Source organism: Tamandua tetradactyla, chromosome 11 (assembly GCF_023851605.1).
Source record: "Tamandua tetradactyla isolate mTamTet1 chromosome 11, mTamTet1.pri, whole genome shotgun sequence".
Classification (NCBI taxonomy): Eukaryota; Metazoa; Chordata; class Mammalia; order Pilosa; family Myrmecophagidae; genus Tamandua; species Tamandua tetradactyla.
The window spans coordinates 76,645,010-76,668,256 of NC_135337.1; the positions used below are offsets into that span (position 1 = coordinate 76,645,010).

Here is a 23,247-nt window from a genome sequence, read left to right on the forward strand (position 1 = left end):
TAAGCTCTGGCCAGGGGACTGTGGGTAGAAGGTAATGTGGAGCTTCCAGGTGGCAGGAGCCTGGGTTCCTGAATACCGTGTGCAGCTGCGAGCCACTGGCAAGTGGATTATGCCATAAGAATGAACAAAGTCACTCTATATTGATACTTAGACTTGGGGGATGTTTGTCACCCAGCTGGTGCAACCACACTGATACCAAGGAATTCTGAAATATGTTGCTGGAACAACAGGAGGAAACAATATGACTGCTTTCTGATTATATCTTGTGGGTCCTGGTTGTTCAGGGTTCAGCCTGCAGGTGCACTAGTAAACAACCCTCACCACAATCCTGTGAAGTGCTGCTGTCACCCCGCAGTACAGATGAATACACTGGGATTCAGAGATGTTCTGTAACCTGCCTGAGGTCACACAGCCAGGAAGTGACCAAGCTGACCTAATAGACATCTTGAAGGTGCCTACCCTAATTCCCAGGGAAGTAGGAAAGGAAGTCAGCCCCAATCCCAGCAGAGGTCCCGTCTGAATTGTTGACCGGGACGAAGAAAGGAATAGGAGTTTAGCGAAGTTTTCTGCACACGTGGCATCACTCAATCTCTTTAGTAAGGGAGGGATGAATCTGCTTAGCAGGCAAGAAAACAGGCTTTGAGGAAATAAGTAAGTAGCAGCTCAGGAAACTGGATGCGCTGATGCACGGATGAACTCACATTCCGCAGTGCATCATTTTAGGGGAAAGTTTAGGATACCTCAATGCACCACGGGAGGGGTGAGGCTAGGCCGCCTCAGTGCATCATGGGAGGAAGGCAGAGGTAGACTCCCCAGTGCACCATGGGAGGGAGGGACGGTTAGGCTAACCCAGTGCACCCTGGGAGGAGGGGCTAGGCCTCCTCAGTGCACTGAAAGGATGGAACTAGACCATGCTGCCTTGGGGTATCCTGGGAGGAGATGAGCCTTGCTTCTCTAGTGCACCATCAAAAGGGTCGGGCTTGCCCACCTCAATGCACCATGGGAAGGGGTGGGGCCAGAAAACTTCATTGCACTGTAAGAGGTAAGCAAGGGTAGGCTTCTCAAATGCATCATGGGAGGAGGTAGGGTGGCCCAACCCCAGCGGAATCTATGAATGGGCATGTCCAGGTGACCCCAGTGTGTCATGGGAAGGCATGGGGTCAGGCTGTCTCAGTACACCTGGAGAGAGTTGGGTTGCCCGGTGCATCATGGGATGGGTCATGGCTGTGCCGTCCCAGTGCATTCAAGGGAAGAGGTGGGGCTAGGCTGCCCTGCAGCTTCATGGGAGGGGCCCATGCTAGGGTGTCCCATTGCATCATGGGAGGACATGGCAGGTGGAAGGTCAGAATGCCTTTGGGATCAAGATCTTGTCTGCAAATAAGGACAGTTTCTAGTGTGCTGGGTTTGAGGTCCAGCCCTTCTACTTCCTGTCACTTTTCTTCTGAGCCTCAGTTTCCCCCCTTGGAGAAAGGGGTGATGAGAATCCAGCCCCCTGGGCCTGGAGTGAGAGTTCCAGGGGGAAAGCCTGTCAGTCTCGTAGCTGGGGACCTGGCCCACAGCGAGTGCTCGGTGAGTGTTATCCGCGTTGTTTTTGGCCCTTTGAGTGCTTATTAAGCACCTCCTGTGTGCCTTGACCTCGATTCAGGTGCAGGACTGGGAGACCCAGAGCAAGAGAAATCCTGATCCTTCAAAAATGGTCACCAGTCCCAGCCTACCAAGCCCCAGTCCTTTCCCTTCTCTCTGTCCCCGTGGCCACCCTGGTCCAGCCTCCTCCTGGGTTCCCTGGATTGGCCACACCAGCTTCTTCCCTGCTCTCCCACAGCCGCAATCTGTTCTACATCTAGAGCCAGATAAAACTTTTAAAGATGAGAATTGGATCCTAGCCCTCTCCTGCGTAAACCCTGCCATGGCTCCCCATGGCCCTTAGCATATAGCCCAAGCCCACTGTGGCCAGTTGGCCCTGCACAATGGATCTCCTCCCGTCATGTCCTTGCCTGCCTCTCCCCCAGCTCTGCCTCCCTGCTCCAGCCCCATCAGCCACTTTGCTCTCCCTTGAATGTGCCAAGCTTGCTCCCACCCCAGGGCTTTTGCACATGCCCTTCCTCTTGAGAGAGATTTTCTCTCTCAGCTCTTTGTCCCTCACTTTCACACTTCCACTCCTTGGGGAAGCCTTCCTTGATTGCCCCGGCTAATGCTGCCCCTCTCCCAGCCACAAGGTCTGCTGGACTGCCTTTATACCCCTTAACACTGTGAAATTTCTTCAGTTTTCTTTTTTTTTCTCAATTTTTATTATGGTAACATATATATATATACACACACACAGACATACACAAACATATAAAACACAAAATTTTCCATCCTGGTTTTTCTGTTTCTTAAATTATCGTTTAAATGTATTTAATTTACATTTTCAATCTTTGTTCTTTCTTCTCTCACTGTTTCCCTCCTTAGAAACTCATCAAAGCATCGTAGTGGGTATGTGCCCATAGATAGGCTCTCTTCTCCGTGGTTTCCCATCATAAATTTTGAAGTACATGGTATCATTTTACACTTGAAAGTATTTTAAAAATATCATTAATAATCTTCAAAATTATTTGTTAAAATGAATGCATTTTTTTATCTTATGCATATCCCATAGTTTATCTTTGCATGGTAGAACATTTCCATCTAAACAGCATGTCCATAGTTTCTTGGTTTGCTCTCTGAAGATGTCTTGAGGAACAACATGGCGTGTAAATTTCATCTGAGTATTTTAAATTCTTAGAGGTACTCTTATAAAGCAGATGGCTGTGTCAAAATGGGGCTACGGGGACATTATGGGATGGACTGTGTACTCTTCCCTTTTGTCTCACGAGCTGGGAAGAATGACCTGATTCCGCTCGCTCCTCTACTAGGAAAGTTATTTTCATTTCTGCTAATGGAGAAGAATCCGCTTATGACCCATAGAAGTATGAAATCATTTTACTCACCAGGGTATTTGTAGCATGGTTTTCCTTATGATAGACCAGGCTGAAAGCTGAAGACCTGATAGACTGAGGCCAACTTTAGGACACAATTAATTGATATGCACAGCACACCCTTCGGAAAGAAAAGGATTTCTCCCTCCAGGCAAAAATAAACCTCTTTTGGGTGTGCTGGTGGTTCAATGCTAGAATGCTTGCCTTTCATGCGGGGAGACCCGGGTTCAATTCCTGGACCATGCACCCAAAAAAAAAAAAAAAAAAAGCCTCTTCTGCTCACATTTTCCCTCATCTCTTCCACATTCAAGGGAGGCACCTTTGGACATCATATATAAGTAAGTTTTTTGTTTTTTTTAAAATTTCTTAATTAAGGTGAGATTAAGATATTAGTATATTTGCTAACAGCCCTAATTCCTCAGTTATCTAACAAAATTCAGAACACATTATTCTGTATAAATGAGTTTGACAAGTGATTGGAGCTAACATGGTAATATGGCAGAAGTTTTGGATTCAAATAGCCTAAAATTGTACAGTTTCCTGGTTTCTTAAGTACATGGACCTGTCAGTGTGTATGAGTTTTTCCCATTCCATATTGGTTGTGATATAACTTTTTAAAACATGTTTTGTTTTTTTCTTGTATAGTATAGCATGTATATAAAGCAAAGAAATTAAAAAAAACAGTAGTTTTCAAAGCGCTCTTCAACAAGTAATTACAGGACAGATCCCAGAGTTTGTCATGGGCTACCGTACCATCCTCTCAGATTTTTCCTTCTAGCTGTTCCAGAATATAGGAGGCTAGATGGCTTAAATATTTTTTTTATCATCACAATCGACTTTTTTCCCTTCTTTTTTTGGTGAAAAAATAACATATATACAAAAAAGCTATAAATTTCAAAGCACAGCATCACAATTAGTGTAGAACAGCTTTCAGAGTTTGACATGGGTTACAATTCCACACTTTTAGGTTTTTACTTCTAGCTGCTCTAAAATACTGGAGTAAAGCATGTTTTTATATACAAAAAAGCAATATATTTCAAAGCACTTTTTAATAAGTAATTGTAGGACAGATTTCAAAGTTTGGTACGGGTGACAGTTCCACAATTTCAGGGTTTTCCTTCTAGCTGTTCCAAGACACTGAAGACTCAGAGACATATCAATATAATGATTCAGCAGTCATACTCATTTGTTATATCCTATCTTCTCCGTTATAACTCCTCCTTCTCCTTTGCCCTTCTCCCAATCTCTAGGGATATTTGAGCTATGCCCATTCAACGTTTTTCATGTTGAAAAGGGGTGTTGACAGTATTGGATGGGGGATGGAACTAGGCGATGTTCTGGAGAGGGTGGGCCCTCTGGGTTTCAGGACTTATCTGACCTAGGAACCATCTGGAGGCTGTAGATTTCTGTAAAGTAATCATAGTGCATGAAATCTTTGTAGGATCTCAGATAGAACCCTGGGTGTTCTTTAGGGTTAACAGGAGTGATGTTAGTTGGGGCTTGGCAAACCATGGCAACTAGCAACAGCTAGCTGAAGCTTGCATAAGAGTAGCTTCCGGCATAATCTTTCAACTCTCTTTGAACACTCTCGGCCACTGATAGCTTATTTTGTTACATTTCTTTTCCCGTTTTTGGTCAGGAAGGCATTGCCTATCCCATGGTTCCAGGGCCAGGCTCATTCCCGGGAGTCATGTCCCACGTTGCCAGGGAGGTGTTCACCCCTAGATGTCATGTCCTGTGTAGGGAGGAGGGTAATGATTTTATTTGCAGAGTTGGGCTTAAAGAGAGTGAGGCTACATCCGAGCAACAGAAGAGGTCTTCTGGAGGTACAAGAAATTTCCAGAATTATTTCTCTGCTACAGAAATGTTTCACAAGAGGCCACCTCAAGATCCAGGGCTTGGCCTCTTAACTTGGGAGTCCCTAGTGTTTGAGAGAGTTTCAGGGTCTTCCCACGTGGGCAAGTTTAATAGTTCCACATTTAATCTTCAGTCCCTTGAGGGACTTTGCCAACACTTTTTAATAATCTGCCCAAAATACCCTGGGATGTATCCGGGTATTACATTAAGCTATACAGACTTATAAGCCTAGTTCTCATTCTGGGCCCCATGTGCTTGGGTTGTTTAAATGAGCTGTCCAGGCAGGTTGATTTAAGGTATTGTAGAAAATTTAGGTTTTGGGCAAAATAAACCTGCCTTTGGTCTCATACAGTAAGTGGAGCTTTATAATATAGACTGTGTCATCCTTTGTCCTGTATTCCGATTGACCTTAGTCCCAAACAGGTCAGCTTCATTCTTGTCTCTAAATGAAGCCTATCCTAACCATTTTTAAGTGGACAGCTCAGGAGCATTCATTACATTCACAATATTGTACCACCGTTGCCACCATCCATCACCAAAGCTTTTTCATCACCCCAAACAGAAACTCTGCCCACATTAAAGGACAATTCCCCGTCCCCCTGTTCCCCAGCCTTTGGTCACCTCTAATCTTCTTTCTGTCTCTATGAATTTGCCTATTCCCAATATTTCATAGAAGTGGAATCATATAATATCTCTCCTTTTTGTGCCTAGCTTATGAAATGTCTGTAATATTTATTCACTTATTTAGTTTATTTATTGACTGCCTCTTCTGCCTCCCTCGCAGCTAGAATGTCATCTCTGTAAGAGCCGAGCTTCTGTCTTGGTCACTGCTATACCTGCGGTGCCAAACACACTGCCTGGCACACCGTAGGTCCTCAGTTAAGAGCACAGTTTTGTTGGTAATAGTAGAGACAGCAGATCCTGGAGTCAGGCTGCCCCAGGTTACATCTGGGCTCTCTCACTTCCTACGTGACCTCGATCAGGGTCCTTGAAGTCTTAGGCCCTCAGTTTCCTCAACTGTGAAATGGGTTTGACAGCTGCCACAAAACCATGGCAGGAGCATGAAATGGGGTAGTGTGTACTGAACCCTTAGCACAGGGCCGGCATGCAGTAGGAGCTCCATAAATATTAGCTCATCTTTTGTTGACTTGTGAGCGACCTGGACAGGGCTTATGGGAAACCCTGGTCCATTTGAGGAGATGGAAATCTGAATCTTGTCTTTGTCCTTGATTCGTTGGTGAGCTGGGACCTTCCTTTCTCTGGGTTGCATTTCCCCACCCACCTGTCCATGGGAAGGTGGAACACCATCAAGGCTAACTCTTAGGCCAGTGTGGAATGCTAGTGGGTTTTCTCTCCTTGTCTGTCCCCTAACTACCAGTCACCTGCAAGACCTGGGCAGAAATTGGGCCACCAGACAAGATATTGGAGTTCATGAGAGCCCAGGACATATTGTCCTGAGCAGACAGATTCCTTTTCCCAGCAATGTTTTCTGTCTCCACAAGTTTAATTATCCCGGCATAAAAATTGGGACCTTGGAACAGGAAAGGAAGAAAGACAAATGAAGCAGCAAGTCTGTTTCATTTCCAGCTGGACGTTTGGCCTGGCAGGGCCTGGGCTGGGACAAAGCCAGTGGGAAAGGAGTGATGGGAGCTGAGTCCTGGTCTCTCCTCTTCTTAGCTGTGACACTTGGGCAGGGCTCACCCCCTCTCTGCATGTCAGCTTCCTCGGGGGTGCAATAGGGACATTGACAGCCTCAAGCTCAAAGGGTGCCACGGGAGGGCCCATGGGAAACTCTGTTCAGAAAAATGTTTGCTGACTCTGCATTGCATAATCTTCATTTTGGAGGTGGGGGAGCTGAGGTGTTGAGAAGGGAAGGGACTCAGATACCCAGAAAGTGAGGGCTAAGATTGGACCTTAAGTCTTCAGCTCTCCTCTCTCCCAACTTCAGGCTTGTCTGTGTCCAGGAAAACAGTGTCTTTGGACTGGAAGTTGCGAAAACCCACTGTGTATCTACTGTGGATCAGGAGAGAGACTGGGGAGGGGTGGGAAAAAGGAATAGAGATAGAGAGGCAGAGAAAGGTCCAGAGAGAAGGAGCAAGAGAGAGAGAGACAGAAATAGAAATAAATGGATTTAGAGAGACAAAAAGATACGCAGAGAAAGAAACATAGAAAGACAAGAATAGAGATGAGTTAGAGAAAAAGACAAAAGGAGACAGGAACAAAATGACAAAGACAGACAGACATGGATGGAAAGAGATGGAGACAGAGAGAGAAAACAAGCATGCCGCAGAGTCAGAGGAAGATATTAACAAACAGATGTTGAGACAAACATAGAAAGACTGAAAGAGACACTGATAGGGAAATAGAAAGATAGAGATGGAGAGAGAGAGAGAGATTCATAAAGAGAAAGAAATACAGTCAGATGGAGACACAGAGAGAAGAAACAGAGACACCCAGGTTGACCTTGCAGGTGACTGACTCACCAGCAATTTCTCTCTGGCTCTTACAGACCTCACCACACTCCAGGCCCCCAGACCTAAACTTACAGGGCCATATCAGTCAGTCTGAATCACAGTTTCTGTGTATGTGTATTGAATACCCACACATGGACAAACCCAGGCTGTGATTTAGCAGGAAATGCACCAACAGAAGGAGGTCGGGACTTTGGCTTCCAGAGAAATAAAGGTTCACAAAGACACATCCCATCACCCCTTCTGATAAGTGTTTCACATCCAGCTGTCAGAGCAGCCAGTGAATCCCTGGAATATTCCCCCTGTGCATCCCAGAGGGAAGTTCCCACCAGAAAAGTTAAGAGTAGGATGCAGTGGTAAAACAGAAAAAGAGAATTCAAACTCTTTTCACAATCATGCCCTGTGTCTTTTTCTCCTGTGAGCTCCTGGAAGCCTCTTTGGTCCTCTGAGAGGTGAGTTGTGTGGAGATAGAGACCCCTCCGACTATGTTAGATGTGAAAGGAAATATATTATTTCATATAACTAGAGGTGTTGTGTGGCCTTCAGGGTCAGCTGGATTGAGAGGCTCGAATGATGGTTTTAGGGACCAGTTCTCTCAGCCTTTTTCAGTTCTGCTTTCTTATGTGCTACCTTTCTTCTCAGGCAGCATCTTAACCTAGGTTCTCCCAGAAGCAGACTGAGACAAGAATTTGAGTTCAAGTACTTTATTTCAGAAGCAAGCTCAGAAAACAGTGGTAGGAGAGTGGAGGAGACAGGAAAGAGAAGACAGTAAAGGATGCATTATCAAGCAAATTATCACTGTGGGCAACTGGAGCTCAGTCCTAATGGGGCCTTTGGGAGATGGTGTAGAACATGCATGTAAGGGCCAAAGGGGGTGATCTATTTGCCCACTAACAGCCATCATTTGTTGGTTGAGAGATGCTTCCCAGGGGTGTTAATTCTCTGGCACATCCAGCCTCTCCTGCACATGGGAAAAGTGGACTCCAGCAAAGAGAGGAAACACTTGGGAGAGACATAGGTGCTCTCAATTGGAAGGCAGACCAGCAGGCACAGAAATCGAGTGTTGAGAGGCTAAGAGGGGGGCCCCAACAGCACCTCTTGCCAAGCAGGGTCTTCCCTTTTACAGGCTGTAAAAGTATCCAAGACTTATTTCCCTCTCATAATTCAGCTGCCAAAGCAGGAAAAGCCATCTTCCCAGTAGATCCCAGGCAGAGTTTCAGGGCAGGCTCTCATTGGCCCAGCTTGGGCCATTTGTCTCATCCTGAACCAATCATTGTGGCTCTGAGAATGCAGTGACTAGACCTGGGTCATGTGACCTCCCCAGAGTTGGGGGAGAGGTGGTTTCCCACAGACATATTATGCTCCTGACTTGAAACACGTGTCCACCATAGTTAGCTGGTCTTATTATCCCAAGTTTTGTAGAGGAGCAAGTCTAGCCTCAGAGAAGGTCAGTGATATGGGCGATGGTTGCACAGTAAACCAGCAGCAGGGCTGGGATTTGAAGCCAGGACTCGATTTTCTTTTGGGATTGTTTTTGTGGACTTGATCCAGGGAAAGAAAGGGCGGTAATGCTTTGCAAGACCAAAGAAGGTGGAGAGGGTGCTCTGAACAGAGGAAAAAACACTCACACAGAGGTATAGAGAGGGGCAATGAACCTATGGGACAAGAAAGTGGAGGGAATGTGAAGAGACCCTCTTATATATTTTTGAACTTTTTTTAAAATTGTGTAATATAACATATATACAAAGCAAAGAAAGGAAAAGGCAATGATTTTCAAGGCACATTTCAACAAGTAGCTACAGAACAGATCCCAGAGTTTGTCATGGGCTACCGTTCCACCATTTCAGGTTTTTCCTTCTAGCGGCTTCAAAACCCTGGAGGCTAGAAGGAATATTAATACAGTGATTCAGCAGCCACACTCATTTGTTAAATCCTATTTTCTTTGTTGTAACTCCTTCTCCTCTGATCCTTCTCCTGATCTATAGGGATCTTTGGGCAATACCCATCCTGACTTTTTCATGTTGAGAAGGGGTGTCTGCACTAAAGGATAGGGGGATGTAATTATTTGACAATCTTGGAGAGGCTGGTCCCTCTGGGTTTCAGGATTTCTCTGACCTAGGAACCCTTAGGAATTACATGTTTCAGGAAGGCAAACCTAGTGCATGAAACCTTTACAGAGTCTCTGTTTTAGCCCTAGATGTTCTTAAGACTCAACAGGAGTGATGTTGATTGGAGCTTAGCAAACCTTGGCAATTAGCACTATCTAACTGAAGCTTGCATAAGACTAGTCTCTAGAATAGTCTCTTAACTTCATTTTACCTCTCTTGGCCGTTGATGCCTTATTTTATTTCACTTCATTTCACCCTTTTGGTCAGGAAGGCATTGTTGATCCCACAGTCTTAGGGCCAGACTCAACCCTGGTAGTCACGCCCAGCGTTGTCAGATTTTCACCCCTGTATGCCACTTAGGGGGGAGGGTGATGATTTTCCTTGCATTGTATTTTAATTTACCTGAAACCACTGATTAAATTCTCCCAACAGGGCTATGAGGTGGATACTGCTGTGATGCCCGTTTTACAGATCCGTAAAGCAAAGTTTGGAGAGAGAAACAGACCTGCCCACCATCTCGGCTTGCCTGAGCTGCTAAGTACCACACAATGAGTTGGCTTACCAACAGGAATGTATTGGCTTGTGGTTTGGGAGGCTAGAATTTCAGCATAAGGCAGCATAAAGCGCTGAAAGACTTTTGGAGTCTGTAGCATCTCGTGCTGGCTTGCTGCAGTCCTTGGACTTCCTTGGCTTGGTCCTTGGGGTGCCTTGGCTTGGTCCTTGGGGTGCCTTGGCTTTGTCCTTGGGCTTCCTTGGCTTGATCCTTGGGCTTCCTTGGCTTGGTCCTTGGGGTGCCTTGGCTTGGTCCTTGGGGTGCCTTGGCTTGGTCCTTGGGGTGCCTTGGCTTTGTCCTTGGGCTTCCTTGGCTTGGTCCTTGGGGTTCCTTGGCTTGGTCCTTGGGGTGCCTTGGCTTGGTCCTTGGGGTTCCTTGGCTTGGTCCTTGGGGTGCCTTGGCTTGGTCCTTGGGGTTCCTTGGCTTGGTCCTTGGGCTGCCTTGGCTTGGTCCTTGGGGTGCCTTGGCTTGGTCCTTGGGGTGCCTTGGCTTGGTCCTTGGGCTGCCTTGGCTTGGTCCTTGGGGTGCCTTGGCTTGGTCCTTGGGATTCCTTGGCTTGTTCCTTGGGGTTCCTTGGTTGGTCCTTGGGGTGCCTTGGCTTGGTCCTTGGGGTGCCTTGGCTTCGTCCTTGGGGTTCCTTGGCTTGGTCCTTGAGGTTCTTTGGTTTGATTCTTGGGGTTCCTTGGTTTGGTCCTTGGGGTTCCTTGACTTGGTTCTTGGGGTTCCTTTGCTTGGTTCTTGGGGTGCTTTGGCTTGGTCCTTGGGGTGCCTTGGCTTCATCCTTGGGGTGCCTTGGCTTGGTCCTTGGGGTTCCTTGGTTTGGTTCTTGGGGTTCCTTGGCTTGGTTCTTGGAATTCCTTGGCTTGGTTCTTGGAATTCCTTGGCTCGCATCTCTGTTTCTGCCACATGTTGGCATCCTTGGTCTTTTGTGGCTTTCTCTGACTTTTGGCTTCCATTTCTACTGCTTCGTACTGTGTCCAAATTTCCTCTCTTTAGAAATTAGATGGATTAAGATCCACCCTGATTCAACACTTAACCAATATCAAGATCTTCAGTAGGTCCTGTTTACAAATGAGTTCACACCCACAGGGGCATGAATTAAGATTTGAGCATGTCTTTTCTGGGGGGTCATGATTCAGTCCCCAACACCCACCATCTCAAAGCCTGAAAGAGCAGAGCCAGCTTCAAACCCAGATTTCTCAGCATCCAGGGGTGAGGAGTCCTTCTCCACTTTTCCCTCACCTGTACTTATCAAACATTCATCTTTGGAGAACTCTAACCCTTTCTTGATTTTAGCTCTATAATCATCCACCTGTTCTTTTGTCCACCATTTTCGAAAGATCAACTCACCTTTTATCTTTGTGTAAAAAGTAAACTTTGGGTGCACGGGTGGTCCCATGGTAGAATGCTCGCCTGCCATGCAGAAGGCTGGGGTTCTATTCCCAGCCCATGAGACCCCCTGCCCAAAGAAAAAGAAGATTTTATGAGGCTCATGAATGAAAAATCAGTATCGCTTGCCACAAATAGAAAACACCTTAAAAAAAAATGATGCTTTAAAACTCCAACTGGTCCATGAACCTGCCTGTTAGAAAGGGCAGTTAGTTGACTGTCCAAAGGGTATTCAAGATAGTAGCACCAAGAAGGGAAAGATGTAGAAATGGATGAACTTTGCATTTCCCCTGTGCTAGCTGCATCCATGGCCCTCCTTTCTCTCCCCCCTCATATCCAATCACTTGTCCAGCCTTGATTGTTTCATCTGACTCTCTCATACTTCTTTCCTCTCATCCCTATTCTCTGCCCCCATTCTAGATTCTTGGGCTGCCTCTCCAGTCTCCCAAATTCCCCCTCCCTCTCCAGCCTACTCTCCACTCAGCAACCAGAGGGCTTTTTTCCAGGACACAAATCTCTTTTTACTTCTGGCTTTTAGGATTTATTTGTTTATTATTATTTTTTTTACATGGGCAGGCACGGGGAATTGAACCCGGGTCTCTGGCATGGTTGGCGAGAATTCTGCCACTGAGCCACCGTTGCCCTCCCAGGATTTCTTTTTTTTTTTTTTTACAGAAGTAGTCAATGAATTCATACTCATTGTAAACTAGCCAAACAATGCTGAAAAAAGAGAGCAGAAATGGGAAACACAAATCCACGCAATGCCCTGCCTCCACTGTAAATGTTTCCATGGCTTCCCATCTTTCTCAGTAAACCTGAGATTGCCCATCTTCCAGGCTTGCTTCTGGCCTTGCCCACCCTTCATCCATCTCTCTTCCGTCCCAGCCACCCTGAAGGACTAGCAATTTTCCAAACATTCAATGCACGTTCAGCTCAGGGGCTTTTCATATGCTGTTCCCATTCCTGGCATGCTGTTCCCTGCTCCCTTAAGCCAAGTTTATACTTACATGCACCCTCCAGTTTAGAGAATGGGGTATGTCATGCAGGATCTTGTGGGCCACGGGGATAATTAAGGTTTTTTTCCTAGTGTACCACGAAGCCTTTGGAGGGGTTTTTGGAGAGGATCGCATGATTTGATTTAAATCTTAAGGCTTTAAGCCAATCCTTCCCAAAGTTTTCCACCTGTTGCCTGAAATTCTACCGTTATTGGATCATATATTTCCAGAGGGCAGCCAAGCAAGCCTCCAGTGCTACGCCCACAGCTAGGATTTTTCCCTCCCAAACAGAAAAGCAGCTATTGAAGATTTCTATTTCCTGAACGATCAGGGTCTCTGTTTGCCAATCCGTAAAGTGGATTCACCTCCAAAGTTCCTTTCCAGCAGCATCTTTACAGACAATGTGTACACAATGTTGGTTTTCACGGTTAAGTGGTAAGTAAAAACTTTAATCCCAACCACCCAGCAAAGTGGATACAATTATTATTCCCATTTAGCACATGTGGAGACCGCACCCCCAAAATCCGCTTGGCATCTGCTTGTAGTCGCTGGGTGAACCCCCGGGGGCCAAGGCCACGCCGACATCATAAATCAAAATTTCACATGAACTAAATGCACGTGGGTGCTTTGGATTTAACTACTCAGAAATTGCCCGTTCCCTTCCCTCCCCAGCAATTACCAGCTGCCACATGGGAAGTGATTATCTGCCAGCCCCCGGCTTTGGCAGGGCCCTGCGAGTCTGCTGGGAAACTACAGAGTGGATGGTGAGTGTATTTCATTTCCAAGGGCTTCCATAACTAAGAACCACAAGTTGGGTGGCTTAAGACAACAGAGATGTGTTATCTCACAGCTCAGGAGGCCAAAGTCTGAAATCAAGGTGTGGGCAGGGCCCTGCTTCTCTGAAGGTTCTAGAGCACACTCCTTGCCTCTTTGGGCTTCTGCTGGTGGCCAGCAATCCTTCGCTTGTGGCTCGGTCACTTTACTTTGCCTCCATCATCACCTGGCCTTCTCCCTGTGTATCTGTCCAGCCATGTGTCTTCATATGGGCTTTTTATAAGGAAAACCCTAATTGGATCTAGGGCCCATCCTACTCCAGTAGGACTTTATCTTAACTTGATTCCGTCTGATATCTTATTTGGTACTATTTCCAAATAAGTTCACCGTCAAAGGTACTGGGAGTTACAACATGACAAGCAAACTCACCGCCCTCCCCCCGTCTACGTAGGACATGACTCCCAGGGGTGTGGACCTTCCTGGCAATGTGGGACAGAAATCCTAGAATGAGCTTCAAGCGATTGAGAAAACCTTCTCAACCAAAAGGGGAAGCACGAAATGAGACAAAATAAAGTGTCAGTGGCTGAGAGACTCCAAACAGAGTCGAGAGGTTATCTTGGAGGTTATTTTTACGCATTAAATAGATATCACCTTTTTAGTTAAGGTGTGATAGAGAGGCTGGACAGAACTGCCTGAAGATGTAGAGCTGTGTTCCAGTAGCCATGTTTCTTGAAGATAATTGTATAACGATATAGCTTTCACAATCTGACTGCGTGATTGTGAAAACCTTGGGTCTGATGCTCCTTTTATCTACCTTATCAACAGATGAGTAAAACATATGGGTTAAAAATAAATAAATAATAGGGGGAACAAATGTTAAAATAAATTTAGTAGATTGAAATGCTAGTGATCAATGAAAGAGGGGGTAAGGGGTGTGGTGTACATGAATTTTTTTGTTTTCTTTTTCTGAATTGATGCAAATGTTACAAGAAATGATGGTGATGATGAATATACAACTATGTGATGATATTGTGAGTAAGAATGGAATGATCATATGGTAAGAATGTTTGTTTGTGTGTTGGTATGTTTAATTAAAAAAAAGGTAGTGGGAGTTAGAATGGCAATATATCATTTTAGGGGACACAAGTCGAGAAGGCTGGACCCCAGTGAAGTTGTGAAGACCAGAGTCCTGGGTCTAGATCCAGCTGTTTCCTTCACTCCCTAGGTGATCTTGGTGAGGTAGACAGAATTGCAAGAAGACGGTACTAATTTCTACCTCCCGTTACTATACCCTGTGTCATCCCCTCCCTGTGAGCAGGTGGGAGCTGCGACTTGCTTCTAACTAATAGAATATGGCACAGGTGGTGGGAAATCACTCTCTCGATTAGGCTACATCTTAGAAGACTCCTTTTTAGCAGTCTGGAGTGAGTATCTCCTGCTGGCTTGGAAGAAGCACACGGCCATTTGGGGCAGGGGACTGCAGGTGCTCTCTAGGAGATGAGAGAGGCTGCTGGCCAAAAGCCTGCAACCACAGTTAGATGAATCTTGCCGACAACCTGAAGGAGCTTGGAAAGGGGTCGAGCAGCTAGCATCTGGTTTGCAGCTTGGTGAGACCCTGAAGCAGTGAACCCAGCTAAAATGTTCCCAGACTTCTGGTGCACGGAAATTATGAGATAATAATAGTGTGTTGTGTTAAGCTGCTAAACTTGGGGTGATTTGTTATGTAGCAGCTGATACACCCAGGCAAGTCGGTTTACTTCTCGCAGTTCTGAGTCTTCTTCTGTGAAATGGGGGTTGGAAACGGCCCCCACCTCACCAATTACTGGGTTTAAGTGGGCTCACGCATGGAAGGTTTCCAGCTTTGAAGGGGTCTGGCACACAGTAGGGGCTTAGTAATTGCTTGCCAAAAAGAATGCATAAATTAAACAGCAGTGACTGCCTTAACACCATTTTCCTGCCCATTACATTGGCAAAGATTCATTTTCTTTTACCAGTGAATGTTCACATTTCTCCAGATATCTCATAATTTTTTTTTTTTAGCTGGCTTGTTCAAATCATAATCCTAACAAAGTCTACATAGGGCGTTTTGTTATTGAGTTTCTTAATCTATACTGTCTATACCCAACACGCCTTCCTCCCCTCCCCCTTGGAATTTATTTGTTGTAGAAATTGGATCATTTGTCGGGTAGTATTTCCTATGTTGGGGATTATAAACCAACAAAATATTTTTAAAATATTAACACCCAATGGTAGTGAGGCTGTAGGGAAATGGCTACTTTTGGCCTGACCTGGAGGAACAGCCATTGGCATAAATTCTGGGGAGGAAAATTTGGTTGCAAACAACAAATGTGCCTGATGAAAATCTCCCCTTTGGCTAAACAGTTCACCCTCTGAAAGTTACCCTAAGAAAAATATCCCTGGATATCTGTAGAGACCCAGCCCTGGGGATGTGTGGGGAAACATGGCTTAAAAACCAAAATGTTCACATCCATTATTCCAGTACAATGGGATTAAATATGAACTGTTTCCTTGGTAGTCTGCAATGAACAGGGATTATTTTAGCCTTAAGGAAAGAAAAACAAGTATTAAGTTAAAATTGCTTGTGGAATAACAGTCTGAATTTTTGTTGGATGAATCAGTGTAATCAGGGTTCAGATCAAGACAACTGGTCGAGCAAGGTCAGCTTGGCTACGCTCTAGTAGTAGGATTCTGGGCAAGTTAATTTAGGCTTCCTGGGCCTCAGTTTCCTCATTTGAAAGATGGGTATAATAACAGCACCCACCTCAGATTTCTCATGAAGATTAAGCAAGTTGATTCAGGTGGGATTCCTATAATTGCTTAGTGTCTAGTAATTGTCAATAAATGTTAGTCATCATTAGAGCTGAGGGACTGTATTAACTCATAGTTTCTTAATGTCAGCACTGTTGACATTTGGGGCCAACTCACTGTTGGTTGTGTGTGTGTGGGGGGGTCATCCCGAGCATTGTAGGATGTTGAGCAGTGTCCCTGGCTTACACCTATTAGCCACCACCACCACCACCCTGATTGTGACAATAAAAATGTTCCCAGACATTGTCAAATGTCCCCTGGGGGGCAGACTCACTCCTGGTGGAGAACCACTGGATTAGATAACAGCACTGGGGCTCAGGATGCAGAGGAGGGGTCCAGGAGTGTGGGCTCGGCTGGGGGTGGGGGCAGGGGCTCCAGCTCCAGTTCCAGTTGGTGCAGAGGGTGGAGTGGATGCTCGTGCTTCTTCCTGCTCCATTCCGCATGCTTCTTGGGTGGAGCTGACTCCGCCTCCAGTGATGAGCACAGGACACAGCCAATCCGAGATGGAGCTCACCCGGGATCAAGGAGACTCATCAGGAATGAGGCCTTCTCTTCCCTCTGGACCAGCCAAGCTGGAGCTCGTGGAGCCAACTTGTCCATAACAAGGGGAAAACCCAATTGGGAGCATGTTCAACACAGAGAAATGAGAGGGCTGAGTGGGAGAAGAATCCATTCCCGGTGATGTCATCCTGAGTGCCTGGTGCCAGGTGTCCCTGAGCCCCACACTCTGGAATTTCCATCTATGTGAACCAATAAATTGTCTTTTCCACCTAAACCAGAAAGAGTTGAATTTTCTGTCACTTGCCACCCCAAATCTCCTGACAAAAACAGTGGACCAAAGTTGGTCAAGCAGAAGAAGAACTGTCCTGTACTTCTGCCTCTGCCTCAGCCTCCACCATCAGTGCTTCCTTCTGTCTTGAAGAAGTGTCGTATCTCCCCATGGAGACTTAAACTCCAGGGAGGGAGGCCTGTGATTGGGCCAGGAGGGGAGAGCTATCAACCTGTGCCTTGCTCGTTGGGGATGTGCTTGCCCCCCAATCGGGGCGGGGCGGGGGGCGGTGAAATCAGATCTCAGGCAGTAATAAGTTGATGCTGAGTGAATGTAGGACTTCAGATCCCAAATTGAACTGTTTTCCCATTTATAAGATGGGAACAGTGACCATTCATTTCTCCCACCCATATGTAGCGATGGCCTGCTGTGTATAGGACTTTATGCTAGGGGCTGGGAACAGACAGAAGGAGCTGATAGTCTAATGGGGAGACTATCAGCTGGGTATGCAGGACCTTGAGGTCGAACGTGCAGTCGTAGAGGCGGATCAGGGCGATGGCGAGACAAGGCATAGGGCTTGAGGGGGGCAAAGCTATGAGGGAAACAAAGCAGGGGAAGGAGACAAGAGAGCAAGAAGAGGACTGCTTTGGTCGAGGTCGAAAGGGAAGCTGGGCATTGGAAGATGTGTAGGAGTTGATAAGGTAAGGTGGAGAAAAGGGTCCCAGGCATGTGCAAAGGCCCTGAGGCAGGACTGAGCCTGGGGCATGTTGGAGGAACAGCAAGGAGGCCCTTGTGGCTGGAGCAGAGAGAGAGAGAGAGAGGGAGGTAGGAGAGCAAGAGGAAGGGCAGGGAAGGAGAGATGTCAGGAATTTGGGTTTTAAGAAGTGACCTCATGGGCTATGTGAGTGGAACAAGCTCAGGTCCCACTGGAAGTCTCAGATAAGGCTCAGTGAGATGATGCTTCTGGAGTCTCAGCCGAGCGTGAGTGAGTGCCGGGTCCTTGAGGCTGGCAGTGACATCCTGGTGTCCATCCAGGAGCTGGGGATACCCTGAGCCTTTTTTCTCCCAAAGCCTGCCCAGCATCTCCCCACCACCCACAAGCCCGGGCAGCTGGGAGCTCCTGGGGGACAATATGTATGTAACCAGATGATGTCACAGAGGCTGGGGTGGGGGTGGTGCAGGGGGCGGTGCATTTAGAACTCTGAGGATTCCGGGCCCCAGTGTCATCTTTCCAGGAGGCCCAGGTCAGCTCCTGCTGCAACCAGCCTTCAAGCTCGCCATGCAGCCCAGGGGGTCTCTGGGAGCTGAATCCACCTAGGAGCCCCTGAGGTCCCAGCTGCTCAGCTCGACCCTCTCCAAGCCACGCCCCCACCCCGGTTCCGGCTCATCTCAGCTTCCCCATCCCGGCCGCGGTCCCCCCACCCCCCGGGGAGACCCTGGAGATGCCCGACGGTCTCCCATCTGCCGTCCCCAGCGGGACCTAGCTCCACGCGGCCGGAGGGAGCGGTGGCCATGGTGGCGCCCATCCCCGTGGCGCTCCAGGCCGCGCTGATCCTGTGGGCCCTGCCTCTGCCGGCCCAGGCCGTGGTCCGGGCCGTGCTGGAAGGCAACTCAAACACGGTGGACTTCGCCGATCTGCCGGCCAGGTTCGGGGCGCCGCTGGCCCCCGAGGGCCTGCGGGGCTACCTGCAGGAGGCCAAGCCCCCCAACGCGTGCCAGCCCATCGAGAGCCCGCGGCTGCCCAACGCCTCGCTGGGCGCCATCGCCCTGATCCGCCGCTACGACTGCACGTTCGACCTCAAGGTCCTGCACGCCCAGCGGGCCGGCTTCGGGGCAGCCATCGTGCACAACGTGCGCTCGGACCACCTGGTTCGCATGGGCCCCGGGCACGAGGCCCGGAGACGCCAGATCGCCATCCCCTCCGTGTTCGTGGGCGAGGCCGCCTCGCAGGACCTGCGGATCATCCTGCGCTGCGACAGATCGGCCCACGTGCTCCTGCTGCCCGATCGCCCGCCCGGCCCCGACCTGGACTGTCACCCCGCGCTGGCCTTGTCCTGGGTGCTGGGCCGCGCCCTGGTCCTGCTCACCTCCGCGCTCCTGCTTCTGCGGCGCCTCTGGCGCTGGACCCGGGGCCGCTGTGGTGGGCGGCGCACGGTCAAGACGCAGGCGGGCCAGAAGGCCCAGGTCCGCACCTTCACCCGCAGGAACGACCTGTGCGCCATCTGCCTGGACGAGTACGAGGAGGGCGACCGCCTGAAGATCCTGCCCTGCTCGCACACCTACCACTGCAGGTGCATCGACCCCTGGTTCTCCCGGGCCCTCCGGCGCACCTGCCCCGTGTGCAAGCAGTCGGTGGCCGGCACGGAGGACGGCTCGGACTCCACCGTCGAGAGCTTCGGCGACGACGACCCCTCGCTGCCCGGACACCCGCCCCCTCTCTGGGCCATCCAGGCCCGCCTGCGCTCCCGGAGGCTGGAGCTGCTGGTCCGGCCCGGCCCGCACCGCCGCTGCAGCGCCACGTCCCTAGGGGCCACCTCGGAGGAGCCCCCACTGCCACCCTGAGCCCCGCGGCCCCGACGAGCCGGGACCCCGTGGGCGCCCAAATGCAGAATGTCTCTGATCTGGAGAGAATAAAGTGGATTTGAAAACAGGTTCTTGAGCCCCTGCTGCTGCTGCTTGCCCGGCCGCCTGGGGCTGTGTGTGGGGGTGGGGTAGGGAAGGCCGAGGGGTGCCCCGTTTGTACAGGTGGATGCAGAGGTGGGGGGGGTAGAGGCATCTTCCCTGCACTGAGACGGGGCTCAGTTTTACTCGGGAACACGGGAGCTTGGCTTCCCCCGACTGAGCATATGCATTTCAACCTCGATGTCAAAACCAGCATTTTCATGTGAAATAATTTCAGATTGGCATAAAAGTTGCAAGGGTGCTTCAGAGAGGCCCCCGTTGGCTCTTCACCCAGGACGTACCCTAATGTCAGCGACTTGACATTACCTGGGTGTGCTGGTTTGAAAGGAAGTATGCCCCCTAGAAAAGCCATGTTTTGATCAAAATCCCATTTCATAAAGGTGGAGTAGTCCCTATTCAATACTGTATGTTTGAAAGTGTAATTAGATCATCTCCTGATGTGATTTAGTCAAGAGTGGCTGTTAAACTGGATTAGGTGACAACATGTCTCCACCCATTTGGATGGGTCTTGATTGGTTTATTGGAGTCCTATAAAAGAGGAAACATTTTGGAGAGAGTCCCTTTTCGGTAGAGCCACATGAAAGCCAGCAGACACCACCATGTTCGCCATGTGCCCTTCCAGCTGAGAGAGAAACGTTGAACATCGTTGGCCTTCTTGAACCAAGGTATCTTTCCCCTGATGCCTTAAATTGGACATGTCTATGGACTTGTTTTAATTGGGACATTTTCTTGGCCTTGGAACTGTAAACTAGCAGCTCATTAAATTCCCCATTTTAAAAGCCATTCTGTTTCTGGTATATCACATTCCAGCAGCTAGCAAACTAGAATACTGGGCCATTTGTCACAATGGAGATGGCAACTGGGGTACGTTGCCGTGAACTAAACTCTGGACTTTGCTTGGATTGGGTCATCGTTCATGCTTTTCGACGATGGAAAACAGGCCGAAACAGAGACACTGCAATTCGATGCACCCCATTAAACCATGCCGTCTCCTACTCCTGCCACTGCAGTCCCGCCTGGCTCCCCATACAAACTGCCGATATTTGGGATTCTTGCAACATGGCAGACATTGACAACAGAGAACAGTCTGAGCTTGATCAAGAGTTGGATGATGCTGAAGAAGTAGAAGAAGAAACTGATAAAAAAACAAAAATCAAAGCATGTCAGCTGACTGGTCAAATGATGCAAAATCCTCAGATTCCTGCAGCCCTTCAAGAAAGGCTTTGGGGCAAGCCACAGTGGTTCAGCAGGCAAGAATGCTTGCCTGCCATGCCAGAGGTCTTGGGTTCGATTCCCGGTGCCTGCCCACGTTAAAAAAAAGAAAAAGAAAGAAAGAAAAAAAGAAAGGCTTTGATGGTCTGGTAGAAACACCAACAGGATACGTTGCAAGCTTGCCTAGGGTGGTTAAAAGACAAGTGAATGCCCTCAAAAACCTTCAAGTTAAGTGTGCACAGGCAGAAGCCACATTCTACGAGGAACCAGCCTCTATTAGATAAGTTGATTTGCGATCATCCATGCAATTTATAAACCCACGGAAGAAGAACGTGCCTGGAAAGCAGACGAGGAAGACATTTCGGAGGAACTGAAAGAAAAGACCAAGATTGAAGAAGAGAAAAAGGATGAAGAAAAAGGAAGATCCCAAAGGAATTCCTGAATTTTGGTTGACTGTTTTTAAGAATGTTGACTTGTTTAGTGGTATGGCTCAGGAACATGACGGCCCTATTTTTACTCTGAAGTGCTTGAAGGATATTCAAGCGAAGTTCTTGAATGCTGGTCAGCCTATGAGTTTCGTCTTAGAATTTCACTTTGAACTCAATAACGATTTCACAAATGAAGTGTTGACAAAGACGTACAGGCCTTATGCCTCGCCTTCATTGATCACTAGCATTTCAAACTAAATTTATTTTTACATTTGTTCCCCCTATTATTTATTTTTATCCCATATGTTCTACTCGTCTGTTGACAAGGTAGATAAAAGGAGCATCAGACACAAGGTTTTCACAATCACACAGTCACATTGTGAAAGCTACACCATTATACAATCATCCTCAAGAAACATGGGTACTGGAACACAGCTCTACACTTTCAGGCAGTTCCCTCCAGCCTCTCCATTACATCTTGAATAACAAGGTGACATCTACTCAATGCGTAAGAATAACATCCAGGATAAACCGCTCGTCTCTGTTTGGAATCTCTCAGCCATTGACACTTTGTCTCATTTCGTGCTTCCCCCTTTTAGTCGAGAAGGTTTTCTCATTCCCTTGATGCTGAGTCTCAGCTCATTCTAGGATTTCTGTCCCACGTTGCCAGGAAGGTCCACACCCCTGGGAGTCATGTCCCACGTAGACAAGGGGAGGGTGGTGAGTTTGCTTGTTGTGTTGGCTGAGAGAGAGAGGTCATATCTGAGCAACAAAAGAAGCTCTCTTGGGGGTGACCTAAATTTTAAGTAGACTTGACCTATCCTTTGTGGGGTTAAGTTTCATATGAACAAACCCCAAGACTGGGGGCTGAGCCTATAGCTTTGGTTGTCCACACTCCTTGTGAGAATCTGATCCCTTTTCTTTTGATGGACCAGAAATTATGGGTGATGCAGGGTGTCAGACAGATGGGGAAAAAAAGGAAAGAATGTCACTTTGAAAACCAGTAAGAAGCAGCAGAAACACGAGGGATGTGGGACAGTTCGTACTGTGACTTTCTTTAATTTTTTTTTTTTTAAGTTGTGAAATCAAATTATTGGATCTGGACCAGCATCTTTTTCTTTAATTTTTTTGCTTCTCCTGAAGTTCTTGAGAGTGGAGATCCAAACGCTGCTGCTAAAGCTATTCTTGCTGCAAGCGTTGAAATTGGCCACTTTTTACGTGCGTGTATAATCCCAAGATCAGTGTTATACTTTCCTGGAGAAACTATCGAAGAAGGAAGAAGGAGATGTAGAAAATGATCCAGGCTATGACCCCAAAAAGGAACAAAACCCAGCAGTGTGCAGGCAGCAGTGAAGCAGGATGTATGTGGCCTTGCAGATAACCTGCTCTGCAATAGCCTAATATATACAGCCTTATGTTTTGTATTTTCTTGGTAGAGTTGGCAATTTTTTTATTTTTTTAAGGAAAGGAACTCATATTTTTCGAGACCAGTTTGTTCCCCCTAGCCTTTTGACTACAGTTTTTCTGTCATATATGTTGAATGCACAAACCCTCTCAAGCATATTTATTAATTATTTACATAGTTTGGTTCTTGTGGAATGTTTTTGTCATGTAACTATTAAAATACAGCTATGAAAAAAAAAAAAACTGAGGCAGAGGGTGAGGAAGAAGGGATTTTTTTTTTCCCTCTGTCCGAGTTTCCCAGCTATTCAGACAGGTGCCATGCAATGGGCTGGCTTTGCAACAGGAAGGCACTGGCTTCCCAGTTTCCTGCGGCCAGCAGCCTGGCTGCCCCCCAGGGCCATCGCCTTCAGCCTTCTCTGGGGTTTCTTGGCTTCTCCACTGCATGGCGACACACGTGGTGACGCCTTCTCCTCGCTTTTCCGGGTCCCGCTGGCTTCCAGCTTTTGTCCGCCCCCCCCCCCGCCCCCCCATGGCTTTGCTTTCTGCGTCTGCGCTCCTGTGCTTCCCAGGATTTGCAGCCACCGTGAACCAAGCTTCACCCTCTTCCGGTTGGGACCCGCCTTTGCTTGTGCCATCTTCGAAGGTCCCGTTTACGGACGGGCTCACAGCCACCGCTCCAGGGCTTCTGGGGAGCTGCCCCTTGCCTTTGGCCCAGGACATGGCTTGACACACACCCCCCAACACCCCGCGAGGACACTTGGTGACAATCTGGGGATACTGATGGTTGTCCCGACTGGAGCAGGGCAGGGGGTTGCTGCC

At 47.9% G+C, this 23,247-nt stretch overlaps 1 protein-coding gene, 1 long non-coding RNA gene and 1 pseudogene across 3 annotated transcripts in view; all 3 read left to right on the forward strand.

Annotated features, from left to right (window-relative positions):
* The first annotated feature begins 850 nt into the window (after window positions 1-850).
* LOC143649598 (uncharacterized) overlaps window positions 851-23,247 on the forward strand; it is a 37,358-nt gene continuing 14,961 nt past the window's right edge. The window contains exons 1-2 of one of the 2 annotated variants that reach the window (XR_013159130.1): window positions 851-1,042; window positions 13,003-13,094. This is a non-coding gene — a long non-coding RNA (uncharacterized LOC143649598). Of the gene's footprint in view, window positions 1,043-1,189; window positions 1,570-13,002; window positions 13,095-23,247 lie in introns of those variants that run through there. The other variant, XR_013159129.1, reaches the window with a different exon arrangement.
* Window positions 17,875-19,353, forward strand: ZNRF4 (zinc and ring finger 4). Its single transcript, XM_077119534.1, has one exon. It carries the CDS (start codon window positions 18,215-18,217, stop codon window positions 19,262-19,264), a length of 1,050 nt encoding a protein of 349 aa, XP_076975649.1. The 5' UTR covers window positions 17,875-18,214; the 3' UTR covers window positions 19,265-19,353.
* Window positions 20,444-22,377, forward strand: LOC143649597 (nucleosome assembly protein 1-like 1; annotated as a pseudogene).

What these genes read in the sequence shown, in the direction of transcription:
- ZNRF4 (XM_077119534.1), top strand. Translation starts at nt 18,215, where the DNA reads ATGGTGGCGCCCATCCCCGTGGCGCTCCAGGCCGCGCTGATCCTGTGG.